This window comes from Gallus gallus, chromosome 2 (genome assembly GCF_016699485.2).
Source record: "Gallus gallus isolate bGalGal1 chromosome 2, bGalGal1.mat.broiler.GRCg7b, whole genome shotgun sequence".
NCBI lineage: Eukaryota > Metazoa > Chordata > Aves > Galliformes > Phasianidae > Gallus > Gallus gallus.
In genome coordinates, this window is record NC_052533.1 from 93,211,186 (window position 1) to 93,228,238 (window position 17,053).

A 17,053-nucleotide genomic window follows, 5' to 3' on the forward strand; every position below is an offset into this window, starting at 1 on the left:
GCAGGGTGACACCCGCTTTCCCCCGCCGGTAACCGTAGCGGGGCACCACGGGACTTGTAGTTGCTTTCTCTCCCGCCCGCGCGTTCTGGGGGAGTTCCCCGCTCCCAGGGTGCTCCGCGCGCAGCAAAGGGCGAATGGGGAAGCGGAGGGGAAAAGGGGAAGGAGGTGCGGACTACGTCTCCCATGGTGTCCCGCGGCCGGCTAGGCGCGGCGGTTAGCGGAACCGGCGCGGCGGTTGAATTCCGGCGGGGAGAGAGGCGCGATGGAGGTGTCCTCGCTCGTCAGGAAGCTGGGTAATGGCTCCCGGTTCCCCTCTGCCCGGGCACTCGCTCCGCAGCTCGCTGTGGCCCCCCCCTCCCTTCCCTCCGCGGGCCTGTATGCACGGCAGGTCTCCCCTGTCCTCCTGTTTCCCCTGGGGGCTCTTCTGCTGTCTCTCCCGGTCAGAGAGGTTCGTGCCCCTCGGCCTTTCCTTCTGCCCTCCATAGTTTGCTCGCTCGGGGGCTCCCTCTGAGATAAAGGTGTTCCCACACGTCTTTGACAGCATTATGTTTGTCTAAATAATAATAATAATAATAAAAACATCAGATGATCTGACGTTGTTATGTTTTTTGTTTTCTTGTTTTCTTTGTCCTTGTTTGGGGGCAGGTCATGAACTGGCAGAGATAAGAGAACGGTCACTGAAGAGCATTCTGTTTAAATTGGATCATAACTTGGTTTCCTATGCCGATCTGGTCCATGAGAAAGTGCTTTTCCCCAATCTCTTGGAGTGGTTCAACTTTCCTATAGTGCCAATGAAGGAGGAAGTGCTGAATTTTGTGAGCAGTTTGATCAAGGTTTGGCATCCTTACATTTATTTATAATTGAAGTGTATCTTTAGAATACAAAGTAAAAATGGTTTAAATTTAGTTTTAGTGAGATTTTATTATTTTACAAAGAAGAGAGTAATAAAACCGTTGTATGCAGGCAGATAAATGAAAACTCCTTCCAGTACTTGAAGGGATAAGGTGGGGATGGCTTTAAACTGGAAGAGGGGAAGTCTAGGTTAGATGAGTTGGAGGAAAACTTTTCACTTGGAGAGAGGTGAGGCACTGGCACAGCTGCCGAGAGAAGCTGTGGTGCCCCATCCCTGGAGGCGCTCAAGGCCAGGTTGGATGGGGCCCTGGGCAGCTTAGCTGGGGGGGGGGGGCAGCCCTGCCCACAGCAGGGGGTGGGGCTGTGTGGGCTTTGAGGGCTCTTCCTACCTAATCTACTCTATAACTTAGTCTGCAATCAGTTGGAAGGACACTGTCTTAGTTTCAGCTGGGATGGAGTTGTTTTCTTCAGAGTGTCTGCTATGATGCTATATTTTGGTTATATGAGAAAAACAGTATTGATAATGCACCCATGTTCATAGTTGCTGCTCAACAGTGCTATACTGAGCCAAGGCCATTCACAGTGAAGGGCCCAAGGAACTGGGGGGGGAACAGAATTAGGACAGATGAGTTAAACTGCCAAGGGACATTCCATGCAAGATGACATCATGCAGAAGGAGTTGTATAGAGGGTGGAAGTTCATCTCATCTATCTCTCTTCAGCTGCTTGGGGGCCTAGCTGGGCATTGGTCAGTGGGTGGTGAGCAATTGCTTGTTCATCACTTGTTATATACATTTATAGATATTTATCATAATTATTATCCTTTTCCTTTTCTCTGTTGTAGTAAATAGTTTTATCTCAACTCATGAGTTCTTTGTTTTGGTTTCTTTTTTTTTGATTCCCTCCCATCTCACTGGGAAGAGGGGGAGAGAGCAAATGACTGTGTGATGCTGAGCCACCTGCAGGGTTAAACCACAAGAGGAGCTGGAAAAGGAATTATTAGTTCTGATTCTTGTTTAGTGTTTAACTTCTTCCTGGGACAAACACTTGAACCGTTTGAGTAATTAACAATTTAATAATATTGCAATTTATTTTTAAGAAGTGGTAGATAAAACTTTGCAGTTTTAGAGATCTTAATCTACATCACTTCTTGTGGGCCAACTATAAAGAGGAAATTAAAAATAAAAAAGAAAAAAAACCAAATGTATCTTTGACAGTGGTGAACAGTCTAAAATAATAAGGGTCTAATCAAGCTTAAGTATTTTATTACAGCTTCTCTCTATCTTTTTTTTTTTTTAATCCCTCCCCTCAAAAGCCCTTGAAATTCTTCCAGCTAACTCTGTCACTTATTTATCTTAATGTAGCATCCACCTGCTGCTCAAAAAATGATTGGAATTGGTGCAGTGGAGTTCTTCTCTCAGCTTCGCTCTGATGTGGATCCAAACTTGCAGGCTATAATAGATGGGATAATGGATGGACTGTTTTTACTTCCTTCTGAAATTCCTTCTAGTTGTTTATCAGGGTGTTACCAAACTCAGTCTCAGCCTTCAGTAGATCAACCAGGTAAGCTGTGTATTTGGGAGTGTGACTTACTTTAAATGAAAAATAAAATAAATGAACATCTTCTAGGCTATGAAAACTGACATTCTGAAGCACATTTGGTGAATGTATTCTTTAGTGTGAAGTGAAGTGTGTGGTAAGCAGATTCTGCAAGAAAAAATGTGATCTTAGCTCAGGTGGTGCTGCTCCTTTAATGGAATTCTATGCACAAGAAATGTCCTGTTGTTTGTAAGCAGACCTTTTGTGCATTTTTTTTATTGTCTATTAACTATTTGTTACAATTTGAAAAAGACATGACACAAATAGCTTTTGAAGGTTGCTTTATGACCATGAACATATCAACTTCTGAACAAATCTCTTATTAAGCCATTATGCTTTGCTACCTTTCTTTTCATAGCAGACTTTAGGAGGAATGTGTTTGTGTGTATATGTTTGCAAATAAAAAAGCAGTAGATTTTTTTTTTTGTGTGATATGCATTATCTCCTTAGCTTTGGATAAATAGTTGTTATAGTGAATTGTGTAAAGCTTGCAGAAAATGAGTGAAGTGCTATTTTTTATTTCTGTTACCTAGCCTATCATCCATTACTATGATGTTACATAGTGCCACTTAGATATACTCATGTAACAAACCCATGTAGTCTTTTTCTGTATTAAGATTTTAGGCATAAAGTATAAAGGAGGAAAGTAAGAACCATGGAAGTCCTCGCCTGATCCTTCCAGTTCTTGTGAGAAAGATGTGGATGCTATACTGTACAGTGTAATAGCAGTCACATTTTGTCACTCACAGTGTGCAGTCTTCCAGATAAAAGTAACATTTTTCTATTGCTTCTGCAGTCTGTCCAATAATTGGAATTTCAGATTGCCAGAACAATATTCACTGATATTTATTTTTTATTCTGAGTCCCAGTAAGAGTTAGGCAAGATTTTAGTCTAGGATTTACTGTGAGGAGTAATGTACTGATCTGTTACATATGCATACTTAAAATATACATATTTTTCTAATTGAAACATTGCACATAATTCCTCTTTATACTGTAAATTGGATTAAATCATGTAGATTAAATTGCCTGAGTGCTTAATAATAGGGTGTTGTATTACTTCTTCAACTTCTGTTATTGGGAAAAATATTGTAGATCCTGGCATTGTATGGTTTGATTTTTTGAATCAAATATTGTGATCAAATGTGCTCTGGGGGACAGGCTACTTTCAGTGCTGTACATATTTTGTTATATACTTTGTATATTCATTTACATACACTAATATTAATATATATATACACACACACACACACACACACACACACACACACACACACACACACACACAAGTATACATATATAAAGGGGGCTTAACCTTTCAGCTGACTTGAAAATGCAGCAGTTTTGGTAGAGGGAGACTTTTAGTAGTTAATTTTAAATGTAGCTTTTATTACTACACAGCTAGATTAGAGAAAAACATTTTCTTCACCTCTACTTCTCACTTATGCAATAGACTTTGTGTAATTGTTTTCACCACTGCCTATATGGTATGAAAGGTAGTATAAGAATAACAACTGGGAAATATTGTTATAAAAACAGACATCAACACACTTCTTTTTTTTCTTTTCACTTTGGTTTCCTGAAGCTAATTGAAATCATTTTTATTGTTAGGGAAAAAAGGAAGCAGTGAAGATAAATTGACTTGTTTGTTTGTATAATTTACTCTTAATTTTAGTTCTGCCTCAAGAGGAATTGCTTACTGGATATTTTGGTCAAGAGAGAAGTCATATGCGCCAGTTAGAAATACCTTTGAAAAGAACACTTGGTATGTGTAGTTACAGACTATAAATTTGATTACAGAAAGTGCTTAGAAATGTTATTTAGATTTAATTCAATTACAGCTATTAATACTGAGTATTTTTTACTTGTTATTCTGTGAATTCTGGTATCACAAACTTCACTTAAAAAGCTTATAAAAATGATATTACAATAGATCTTTTTCTTCTCTAGTAAATAGTATAACTGTATCAGAATATGTAAAGCACCTTAGAATAGGCTGTACTTTAACAAAGTAGTTTAAAAAGAAAGGCAGTTTAAAGTGCTAATGCTTTTTCGGAAGATCTGTTCTGTAATCAAATGTGTCTAAGTACCTTTTCGTTAATAAAACTCAAACTCTGAAATACTTTTCTATTTTCAGAAAACTGGATAGTGCTTTAGAAATCTTTTCCTTTTACCTAAATGAAATCCAGTGTTATTTATTTAAAGTATGAAAATGTTTCATTGGCTGACAAATGTAGACCAAATATTACTCAGACAAATCTTTGCCTGTATTGATATGCTAGTAGCAATTCCCATGTCAGTATCATATTTAACATATAATATACTGCTGAGAAGTAGATTTTAAAAACCGACTTTGGAATTACTGTTTTTATCGGTGAATGAGCTATCTTTAAAATTGTAGAATAACTATTACAAAAATTAATTTTTCACATAACTTTCAAGTTATTTTCAGGTGGCATTTAGTTCACATGTTTTGACTTTGTGATAGAAATACACAGTTTATTACTTCAGTAATATATACTCTAAAATAATAATACTCTTCTCTCTCATGTTTGATTTTGTTTGTTTTTGCAGCGAAATGCTTGAAATTTTCCACATTTCCTTGGCTAACTCTTACTTCAACAGATAGACACATTCTGTCATCAAATGAAAGGTACAGTAATAATAGCATTGGAGTTTGATTGTGGTTTTTATTTTTATTAGAGAACACGATTCTACATTTTTTTTTGTATTTTTTTCATAATTAAGCTGTTCCTGACAATAACTAATGAGTTAATTTTTGATAAATGATTTTCAGTACTGCACTGAAGCTTTTTGGAGCAGATAAACAGTGATATGTAATAGGACAGATTTCTTCTTAATAGCTGTAATCATTCTTGGTGTTTAATTCAGAATACGTTTTTTTTTTTTTTTTTTCCATAACACTTCACTTGTCTAAATTTGTCAAGTGAACAAAAGATGTTGTCCAGATAATCTTGGAGTAAAATCGTTGCCTCCCCTCTTGGCAGAGAAATCCATCCTTTTGATAGTAGCCTAACAAGATTTAGACCAAGAAGTTTAGTTGTGTTGCTTTCAGACAGTGAACCCTTTAAATCTCCTTTTTGCAGTGATGTATTTTTTTAAAGTTTCACGTAGTAAACCAATGTTTGAAGTGGCCCAAGGAAGAGTTTGGAGCTGGGGCTCCTGATGTCTAGCATAGCCAGAAATGCAATATGAAGAACTGGCTTACATATCAAGTCTGTTTAACTGTTATGTTTCTTGTGAAATGTTTTCACTTTTTACCTTTCAAAAGACTTATGAATCTGGAAAAACTTTAATACATCAAATCCTTTATGTCTGAGTCTAGAAAAAGAGCCTAGAAGCTTGAAACAGGATGTGTTTAAATTGTTAACAGTGATTTCCCAAACAGTAAAAATAGAAAAAGTGATGTAGAAGTTTAAAAAGGCTATTATTTACTATGCTATATTTTAGAAAATAGCTACTAGATTTCTTTCCTTATATAACTTTCCACATATGTAATTCAAGTGTTTTGAAGATGTACGTGAACCTTGCTAATGGAGAAAAACTTGGTGTTAAATTGCTTGCTGTATACCACTGAGATAATCATTAGCTTCATGGGGAATTTCCAGTCTTTCTTACCTCAATTTCCAATTCAGAATCAATAAAGTAATTTCTCTTCTGGGAACTTAATTCTATGTGACAGTGGGAATGGAGGTATTCTTTATTGTATACAGAATTAGCGTAACTAAGGAATAACTCAGGTATAAAAATTGCATGCTGTAGAATTACAGCTCTTTTTTTAAAAAATATTTTTTGCTTCTTCAGTGTTGTGATTATCTATTTCTTGTAGAGACTTGCCCAAACTAATGATTACTTTTTTTTTTTTTTAATGCATATTTAAACACGTACTGTATTTTTAGCTCTTTAAGAAGTAGCAACCAAAGTTTAATTTGGAATACATGTGAACTTCTTCAAGATGTAATTATGCAAGATTTTCCTGCTGAGATCTTCCTTCAGAGACCAAAGATCGTACAGGCAAGAATTAACATTGAGTTTAAGGTTTTATCTTTTTTTATGGAATCACTTCTGCCAAATAAGAACAGTTGTAAATGCTGTAGCTTGTATATAAATAAATAAATATAAGTAAATAAAATAGCTTATCAATGTAAATATATTTTAGTTAAAAAATTATATTGATTGTAATATGTATATTGTTGATCAGTACTTAAGTGTATTGTAAAATTATATCTTACTTCATCTGGATAAGGTAAAATCATGTTCCTGTCATACACACACCATTTAAGGGCTTCCCATAATGATAGCAATATTTTTGTTAGAAATACAATGTGAAGCTCAGGACTTAAGAGTCCTTAGGATAGTCTTGTATTCAATAAGAAAGCATTAGTTAAGCCTATTTGTTCTTTGCTGTGATCTTTAAACACTTGGGAACGTTTGTGAATTGCTTTTAACACAAAGATCTTTCTGACATGATTTTCATGAAAGCGTATTATAATTCAGCTATCAGTGTTAATGGTTTTATATTATTTGCAGAGCCTTTTATCTCTACTAAACCTAGCTTTTGGGGGAGATGGAAGACATCGATTAGCTTTACAGGCCGTATCGTGTCTACGACAGCTGTGCATCTTCTTAAGAAGCAGGCTTAACTTCCACAGAGATCCAAGTTTTTTTTCCACTGAGCAGGGTAGGTGTTTCTAAGTATTTGAAATAATATTGTGTTTTTTGCTACAGGTGAGATTGTCTATACTGCTTTTTAGAAAAGATGCACCTCTTTATAGCATATCTCATAAAACTGTTTTGGTAGTTGATGGCATTCAGTACGATCTATGTCATTAAATATTTCTAGAGTACTTCCATTGTTTAAGAAGTATTTTAAAACATTTTAAACTTAAATTTACTGTTTGTATTGTTTCACACAATTCCATGTGCATCAATTTTTTTCAGTATACAACTTTGTACTTCAGCAGGAGAGGGATTTTAAATAAAAGTAGGCAAAGTATGAATTTCAGGTTTTTGAGCTATTAGTGACAGCTCATTTAAAAATTGCTTCATCTATGGTAGCATTTTTTGTATTCTGATGACTGAAAATAATCATTTTTTCAGAAATTACAATTATTAGGGCTATTTCTCAATGTTCATAATGCTTAAATTTTGTAGATTTAATAATGTAGATTATTTGTAAGAATTTTTCCATTTCCATTTTGTCAGATAAATTTAATCGATTTTGTTTCTCTGAAATGGCAGTCTGGTTCTCTTCAGAAGATTGTCACTATAATTGGTGATGATCTCAATAAATTCTGTTAGCTATGTCTTTACTAATTCCATTGCAACATCAACAAATCCAATAGCATTAGTCAGAGACCATATCAGTATTTTGGTCTATTATTAAGTAAGTCTTCATGATAGCTCTGTTTTCATAAGTTGATATCTATAACTTGATTTCTTTGACCACAGCTGTTTATTTGAATGCAACATTTGTTTGAAGCTTATGCAACATAGGAATGTTTTCTTCCAATGTGCAGTTCTAAGACTAAAATAGAGTTAGCAAAACATGGCATGAAATTATTCTATTGATTTTTTTTTTTTTAATTTAAGATTTATGATTAAACTATGATTAAATTTAGTTTCCACACTCTCCTACATGCCAGTGATAGGTTGTCCTAGCTTGCCAGTATTTACTTATACATTTCAATGCTCTACTATTACCATTACTTGACTATTTAATATCTTTAAGATAAAATAGTCTTTATGATTCCTTTAATGGTTCTATATATAATTTTTACAAAGGCACAACTTCCCAGAATTCTTCTATATCTTACTGTGAAGAAGCAAGAGATGCTCCTCGTTCTCAGAATCCATCACCTGGAAGTAGTAGTCCTCGGCCATCTGTGATTGGACGGACAGTTCAGCGTCCTAGAGGAGATGGTCAAGATTGGGATGCAGCATCTTCTAGGTGAATAAAATCAGAAATAAAGTTGAATTTTAATTAAAAATTTGGAACACAGAATTATGTCATGAGCTCTCTGCCAGTATTTGGGATCACGTGAGAGTTTTGTTAACCAGTTAAATTCAAATCATTTTTTTATGAAAATGTCATAGTGAGGTTGCACAAAGAATTAAACAGTTCTTTAAATTGTGTTTAGTAAGTGTAAGTAAGATTAGTTACACCTGCCGTATTCATAAGCCAGCAGTGTGCCCTTGTAGCTAAGAAGGACAACAGTATCCTGCAGCTCATTAAAAACAGGATGATCAGCAGGTCGAGGAAGGTTATCCTCTGCTCTGCCCTGGTGAGACCACATCTGGAGCACTGTGTACAGTTCTGGGCTCTCCAATTCAAGAAAGATAGGGAGGTACTGGAGAGTGTCTGGTAGAGAGCTACAAAGATGATTAGGGGCCTGGAACATCTCCCTTATGAGGAAAGGCTGAGAGACCTGAGACTTTTCAGCCTGGAGAAGGGAAGGCAGAAAAGGGGCGGGGGGAAATCTTACCAATGCTTATAAATATCTAATGGGTGTCAGTCAGATGAATGGAACCAAACTCTTTTCAGTGGTGTCCAGTGACAGAAAAAGTGGCAATGGAAAAAAACTGGAGCATAGGAAGTTCCATACAAACTTCAGGTAAAACTTCTTTACTTTAAGGATGGTAGAGCACTGGAACAGGCTACCCAGAGAGATTGTGGAGTCTCCTCTGAAGATATTCAAAACCTGCCTGGATGCTTTTCAGTGTAACCTACTCTAGGGAATTTGCTTTAGCAGAAGGATTGGACTAAATGAACTCCAGAGGTCTCTTCCAACGATTCTATGATTCTGTACTTGGCATTTCTAACAAAATCTCTTGGTATCAGTTGTTACTGTACTGTTAGCACATCTATTTGTAAGACACAAATGTTTATTCAGACTATTGCTGTGAATTCTGGGATTTTTATTCATCAATTGACCCCACAAGTTCTTAAAAAATTGAATGACCATTGTGTAGGTAACAGCGTACAGTATGATCAAAAATACTACACTGTATAATTTCTGATAAACTCTTTAAACTTTGGTGCTAAATCTGACAACAAATTTCAAGTTATACTATGAAATTACAAATTTTCATTACAACCTCAAAATATTGAGATTGTTGTTTGTGTTTCGATGTTACTTACCTTGATATAACAGACTTAAAACAATTTAAGTTCCTGGGAATCCTTGCTGTGCTCTTACTGGTAACTCTTTTTGAGTCTTTAGGGAATATTGACTTAATGATTGAGTATTTATTCAAATACAATGATTTTACAGATGAGAACAGTTCATATCTTTAATTGTATATGCATCTTGCGAGTCATTGTGTTAAAAAATTATTTTTACTCACCTTAGGTAGGGTTTTATTTGGGTTTTATTATGTAGCCAATACATCACTGTAAATAACCTCCATGTGCTCTAGGATCTGACTGTCTTCCCAGGTTTAACAGTTAAAGGGTTAGTAGTAACTGGTTCCTATTGCACAAGAGAGAGGCTTGGACCTATCGGTCTATCAGTCTAGTAAGGAAATCTACGTAAAAGTGTCAGTTGAGGTTGTGATGAGGCACCTTTAAAATAGCAATAATTTACTTTTTTACTTTTTTTTTTTACTTCTGTACTATTCATGCTGGTACACTTTTATACTGTTGCATCCTGTCTGCTGCTGTCCCTGAATCACATTTCTTACGAGTATATAATTTAGCTCAGAGATAACATAATGGAAAACATAGTTGAAGAGAAACAATGTTTAAGGAAACAGTGAAGCAGAAATTACTATGATGCTTTAACATTCATGATTCTAACGTGAAACAGCTATTGTTAGTGAATCTTTTTCAACATAATTGTAACATAAACTATTTGTTTACTGTCATTCTCTAAGTAACTCTTTTTTTTCCCTTGTTCTTGAACCTTGAGACTCTTCAATCTGTGTGTTTGTCTATTTCCAATTCTACCTGGAAATTTAACCTTTCCTCTTCTGAATTATTTTTGATTGATACCTCTCCTTTCTTACCCTCCGGTAAGTACGATCAGAACCACTACCTATTGCTGAACTCTCCTATTCTGCTTATGGTCTTCAATCATTCTCTTAATCTGTTAGCTTTCAGACACCTTTTACATTCAGATAGTTAAAAATAACATAGTCCTGGCACAGTTAAGTTTTTTCAGCTTGCTTAACAGCAAAATGAACTATGTAAGTCATACTGATTGCTAAAGCAATTAAAAACCGTTTATATATTTAGGACATTACTTATTTAATTTCATTAATTATAGTGCAGGCAACAAAATTAAGTTCTTTTTGAAAGCAAGTAGAAAATAATAGAATAGTGGTTTTTTTTTTTTTTGGCAATGCATGCTTGATTTTCTTGGGGAAGGAATGATTTTCTGTTTTATAGTGCAAGGAGAAACCCTAAATGCTTTATTTAATGAAGAGTACTCTATTTTCCTTCTAAGAATTCTGTGGCTAGCTGAGTAAAATGATCTTAATGTAGTAGGTATGATTTAGATTGAAATTTGATTTCAAATGGCCTTGCCTCAAGCATCTGTTAGATTTTGTTCATTAAAAAAAAAAGTTAAAAATCAAATGATTTTTTCTCTTATAATGTGGTAACCCCTTTTTGGAAAAAAAAGTCAAGTAAAAAATGAGACAGACAAAATCCCCCGCTTTCTGCAACACTGATTAGATATTGGTAAGGAATGGTATAGAAGGAAGATGACAATAGGTATTTTAACATCTTAAATGTCTATGCTTATATCACTTTTCTTTGCAAGTGTTAACACTGTGTCTTTTTAATTTTTATTTTATTTTTTTTTGTCTTTTTAAGTGGAAACAGTACTCAAGCAAATGCGGACTCGAGAATCTCTCTGCGTTCTCCACTTGACACAGGACATACTGACCTACCAGATATTGAAAATGAGGACACTTTGGAATTACAGATGAAGCAGTTTAGCCTTCCCCAATTCTGTGTTTCCATCTTGGAAAATGCTATACCTCTTCTAAGAACAGGTGAGAAATTTTTGAACTTTGTTTCATTTTAACCTTTCCATCTCCGTACCAACCTGTTAGGACTTCAGTGTTATGAGATGTAGATGATTACTGATATATGGTAGTTAAGTATAGCAGTTCTTTTCTATAGCTTTTGTCTAGGTCGAAAGGTTTGAATTTTCTGGTTGATTTTCATACTTGCTGCAGAAGCTTAAGGTGGTTTTTACTGATGATGGTGTGTAGCAATAGGAAAAAAGTGGGGGTGTGTTGTGGAAAAACTGCATAGTGGAATGAAATGCAACTCGAGAAGAAGGAAAAATAACCACACTTTACAGCACACTTTTCAGTCTCTTTGAGCCTGTGGGTTTTTTTCTGTTCAAGAAATAATAAGCAAAAATTCTGGATAAAGTTTGTTTTCATGATATTTGCAGTAACGAATTACAGTTGTATGTGAAGTGAGAAACACATGTAAAGATAGTCTCATTGCTGCTAAAGATTTTTATTTTAAATGAAAGGTTCTAAATTCCAAAACCTTTTGTTAGACAATTGTTTTGCACTTAGGTTGTGTAAAATAGCACTTAGTTGTAAAACTGTCATCAACAAAGGTATTGGTAAAAGAGATAATTTATGGAAATACATATTGATCTATGACTAGAATAGTAGTGTAAATTATTTTGATAATAACACAAACTCATATTAATAAGATGTTTGTTCTTTTCCATTCAGAATATTGAAAATTTTAAATATTCAAATACTAACTCTTCACAAGCACGTTCATGATTTTTGCCACTTTTCTTTTACTTATTATTATAAAACAGTACAAAATTTATTTTCCATCTTCTCCATTTCTTGCATCTGTCACTTCAAATCTACAGACTTAAAAGCACCTAGTGAATTTTTTCGTAATTGAGTGTTTGTTTCAAGTTTCTTTTTTTTGCATCTTAGAGAACTAAAATAGATTTATTTTCAGATGAAGTTGGTCTCTTCTGTTGCCCACAGTTGTTTTTTTTTTCCTGTACTTTTTCTTAGTTTCTTTCTTCCACTGTGCTGTAATGAGACATGGATGAGATTTTTTTCCTTTTTTTCATCCTGTTCCCATTGATCTGAAACCCTGTGATGTGTAGTCTCACTGTGACATTGTAAGACAGAGATATGCAGTAGTGCACTGTTCCCATGTAATAGTGTTTTTTGATTTTATTTTTCAATAAAGTTGACAGGCACATTTATTAGCATCATTACCACCTTACATGGTATAAAATAATCCCTCTTTTTCTTCCAGCTGTTTAAATTACTAGGTGAAAGGAGATTAGTAAGTGTACTGTAAAATTCACTTATTTCATATATTTTACAATATAACATCTTTTGGTTAAGCTCAAATTCTATTCTTTGTTGAGATGGGAATTTTTCGTTTGCTGCACTGAGCTGGCTTGTGATGCGAAGTCATTTCAGATATCAGTAGTTGGGTGATGGTTTTTTGTTTTGTTTTATTGTTTGTTTGGCTTTTTTTGTTTACTTTGCTTTGGTTTTGTTGTTAGCTTTAACCTATCTTGTTGGTCTTAAGCTTAGCGGTTTAAAGCCAGTGTTAATGTTGGATGTTTTAAAGACAATGATTTAAATCTGAACTGCAACTGATTTATTTTGGTCGTTAATATATCCTTACTTTGCATTTAGTAATAATTATCTCTTAAAAGATGGTGATTGCCTCAGATGTTGAGAAATTAGTATCTTGCCAATTTATTCATGTAAGATTTTGGTGAATTGGATTTACAAGACATATGTTTAAAAAGTAAAACCAATATGTATTGTAATATATTATTACTCTCCCTCTATCCAGCTAGTTTACTTGAAAGATCAAACTCTTCCATCCGGTTTTGATCCAACTCTGTAGGTGTGAACATACTCTTACAAAGCCTATGCTGGATCAGAATTGAGATTGGAGACTAACACTCTCCGTTGCTTAATTTCCAATGGCTTTTCTTTTCCAATATTGTAACAAGTTAGAGGTTCTCTAATAGCATTCCAGTTTCACTTACAAATAGCATAAGATGATGGAGATAATTCCAACAGCTTAGAATTTTATTCTTCTTGACTAATGTCCTGCTTTGTGGATCTGCCAGGGTCATGCCAGCTGTCATGTCATTCTAACCTAATGCACAGACAGATAGAGAGTTTAGTCTCTCCACATACGGTTGTTTTTGGTCTTTGTCTGCCTCTGATTAACATGGATAGCAAGAACAATCATGATCTACAAGAAGTATTGGAACTAGAAGTGATAGATGTATATTTGTGTATTGGTGTTGATGGCTCCTTATGGTATCTGTTGCTCTTGCTGGCACTACCTACAGTTACTGTGGGAATGACTACATGTAATGCACTCATGTCTTTATCTGTGATAGTTTCTAAGCAGGTTGTTGTGGGGAGAGGTGATTACACTTGAGTTTCCATTGTGTTTAATATTTGTGAAATTTTTTAGATCTGAAGATAACAATTTGCTAAACAAGTCAATTTGTATAGCTGTATATAATTATTTCAACTTTGTATTTGCTATTGGGTTAATTATATCCTTTACCATGTTCTTTGGTAGAAATATCAACATTGCATGGTGAATGGAATTTATGTTTAATGTAATTTGCTAGTAATTGTATTATTTGCTTTTAAATCAATCATAAATGTGTTGTGTATGAATTAGGAGATTATACCAGTATAGTCAGATTATATCAACAGCCTGCCTATTAGGAAGCCTGTATGAGGCTAACTATGTAGTATCATTCTCTTGGTAGAGTTCTTTACATTAGTCTAATGTAGAAACTAAGAAATATATATCAATCGTGCTAATTTATTCTGGAAAAAAAAATAACAGTACTGGTTCTGTCCTATTTGATAATGAAAATGACTACCTGTTGCATCTATCAGCTGGTTCTTATGGTGGTCCTGAGTTTGTACTAACCTATAAAGTTGGAACAGTGGGGTCAGCATTTCTATTAATTAATTATGATATTTCTGTTACTGTTTATAAAGTATTTTCCTTATCATCCGATCTCACTGCACTCATTTCTGGTATGGCATGAAAAAGTCACTGCTTGGTTGGAAAAACAGCTTGTCCTAAGCTGGCGTCTAGCTACAGAAATCAAGCAATGAATTCTGAGATGCAATATAAGCAGAATAAATTATGTAGGTGAAAGTAGTTTCCTTTATTATATCAATTAGTATACTTGTATGTTGCAGAGCTTCTGTAATTTTTGCAGTACTTTTCAGGACTGCCAGATCTGTCTGTGGATCGTGACAGCTACAATAAAGTGTTATTGCAGGTGTAATGTGTAGAATTGCATGAACTTTCATCTGTCTCACTACATTAATGACATTTTTTTTCCTGAAGTATACCAACAAGGCTTCTGCATAGTGTAAAATCTACAAAAAGTAGATAAATTATTTTTGTTCTCTCTTCTAATACATGCTGTAGCAAGCCATAAACTTGCTTTTTTAAATTTTTAAAACAGATCTTGAGGGATGTTTAGTTTTTATGGTAATTTAAAAGTGAATTGAGAAAGTTCAGTGGTATGTAGAATTCATCCATGTTTTTAAATAGAAACAGTTATTAAGCCAACAGTTGAGCTATGTCAAGTATCTGGGGTAAACTGTCACTTTCTGGCTCCCTAGGATGCCAGACATCCTTGGCATCCTCTGTTATCTGCTGATGAATGTACTTGGTCTAGCTCCAGGAATTCTGCCTTGTTCTTCATGAAACCTACTAGTCTTTCACTGTTTCTTCCCTAGTTATTTGTGGACATGGGGCAGGGGCTGTATTTGTAGTAAATCTAGGCTGTGCAGTTTTAATCTTTGGCCAGATTTATTTGTGGTCTCATGTCCAAGCATAAAACTGTACCAAGTAAGAAGGTCTCTAATAAACAGACCTAAATAGCCTCCTAATAAGAGCTACTGAGTCCAAAGGTGTCATGAAAAAGAAATGAATATTTAATGTGAGGGAGAAGATGTTATGGAGGAAAAGTACAAGCAGATAAGGTGGTATTCATCGCCTTTCAAAAATAGATCTCACATATAACAGTATGGGAGCAAAGCCACTCCTCCTATACTGAAAATGTAGATTAACAGGAATAGACAGTATATTTTGAATATCTGTAACCTAACTCTTTTGATGGGTAGTGGCAAAAGTAGCTATTCTGAACTTTATTGAAGTCCAGTGGTTGTATTTACAGCAGTAGTAACATCTTATCCTCTAGGATATAAGCAAATGCAGTGTTTTTTTTTTAATTTAGATAATTATTTTAGTGTCTTGTATTGTGATCTTTTTCCTAGCTGTTGACTTCTGCTAGAAGATAGTTTGTTGGTTGAGGGTAGTTAGTGTTAATTTAATAAAGGGATACTACAGGAAAATCAAAATTTCAGTATTTCAGATTATAATACTTTGTTCAATGTGGTGGTGTCTGAATATGATAATATATTATTTTGCTTGTATTCAAATTTATCCTCTAATTTGTATTAGGCAGCAGGAGGATGACGATGGAGGTTCTTGAGTTGCTTGTTGAAGACCTGTACCTTATTGGTGATGCTATTTCTGAGAATGTTTGGGAAGATGAGAGCCTTTTTGGATTGGAACTGGTAAAATTTCTTTAAGCTTTGGTCAGCTGTATTTAATAGTCCACTTTGGTAAGCCTCTGATGTTTACAGTGATTAACATACATATTTAATCTACTCAACTATCCTTTTGAAATTCCTGAATATTTTATTGCTAGCTTTACCACTGACACATTCTTTTTATTTGAAATGGAAGTTCTTTCACTAGAAGATACTGAAGTTTCACTTCAGGAAAATAAATACATAATTTTGTCTTGTAGTGAAAAGCTATTAAGTAGCCATTGAGGAACACATGTAGGAAGGGATCTGAAGCACAAGTGCTGACTACAGATGTAGAAGAGCAATTTGACTTAAATGACAACTTTAACTTTCTTTACACCTTATAAACTATTTATTTAAAAGTAGGGGGATAACTGCTTAGATCCCAAACTGGAATTTTAAAGTACCTTGTGTCTATTTCCTACATAAATGTATAGATTCTCACACAGATTTTGACTACTCTCTGTTGCTTAGCTGAGAAAGGAAGGAGAAAGCTGCCTCGAGAGATTTAAAACACTGTGGTGCTGTTGACCTAATATTTAAATTACTGGAAATACACACTGGACACAGTTGAGAATTGTTATAGACATGAAACATCATATTAGTGAACGACAGGTGAAGTAGCAGTGTGTGACTTCCTCTTTTGAAGCTGATGGAAAGTTAAAACAGTAGCTGGCATGGCACGTGCACGTAGCAAAAATACCAGAGATTGAGAGACTGAAACTTGACTGAAAACTTGAGTAAACCGTAGTCTCAAATGCTCATGACTTAAGTCAGAGTTCATGAAGATACCACTAAATATGACGCAGTAGTATTGCAATAATTGTTAAAATATTACAGGAGACACCTACTCACTACTGTACAAATGATTTTATACATATATATTTATATAACGTATGTATGTTTATATAAATATTATAGAAACTAGCAATGAATGAACTTTTTTCTTTGTATTAGAGTACTGACCTGCC

General features: G+C 34.7%; 1 protein-coding gene across 6 annotated transcripts in view; it reads left to right on the plus strand.

Moving 5' to 3' along the window:
* The first annotated feature begins 237 nt into the window (after window positions 1–237).
* RTTN (rotatin) overlaps window positions 238–17,053 on the plus strand; it is an 80,630-nt gene continuing 63,814 nt past the window's right edge. For 3 of the 6 annotated variants that reach the window (XM_015282392.4, XM_025147287.3, XM_025147288.3), the window contains exons 1-10: window positions 238–293; window positions 646–833; window positions 2,216–2,414; window positions 4,126–4,215; window positions 5,025–5,103; window positions 6,371–6,485; window positions 7,002–7,152; window positions 8,256–8,421; window positions 11,290–11,471; window positions 15,952–16,067. In XM_015282392.4, coding sequence (XP_015137878.2) covers window positions 263–293; window positions 646–833; window positions 2,216–2,414; window positions 4,126–4,215; window positions 5,025–5,103; window positions 6,371–6,485; window positions 7,002–7,152; window positions 8,256–8,421; window positions 11,290–11,471; window positions 15,952–16,067 — 1,317 coding nt within the window. In that variant the 5' untranslated portion in view covers window positions 238–262. Of the gene's footprint in view, window positions 294–645; window positions 834–2,215; window positions 2,415–4,125; window positions 4,225–5,024; window positions 5,104–6,370; window positions 6,486–7,001; window positions 7,153–8,255; window positions 8,422–10,384; window positions 10,485–11,289; window positions 11,472–15,951; window positions 16,116–17,053 lie in introns of those variants that run through there. The other 3 variants (NM_001256543.3, XM_040684731.2, XM_025147289.3) reach the window with 3 other exon arrangements.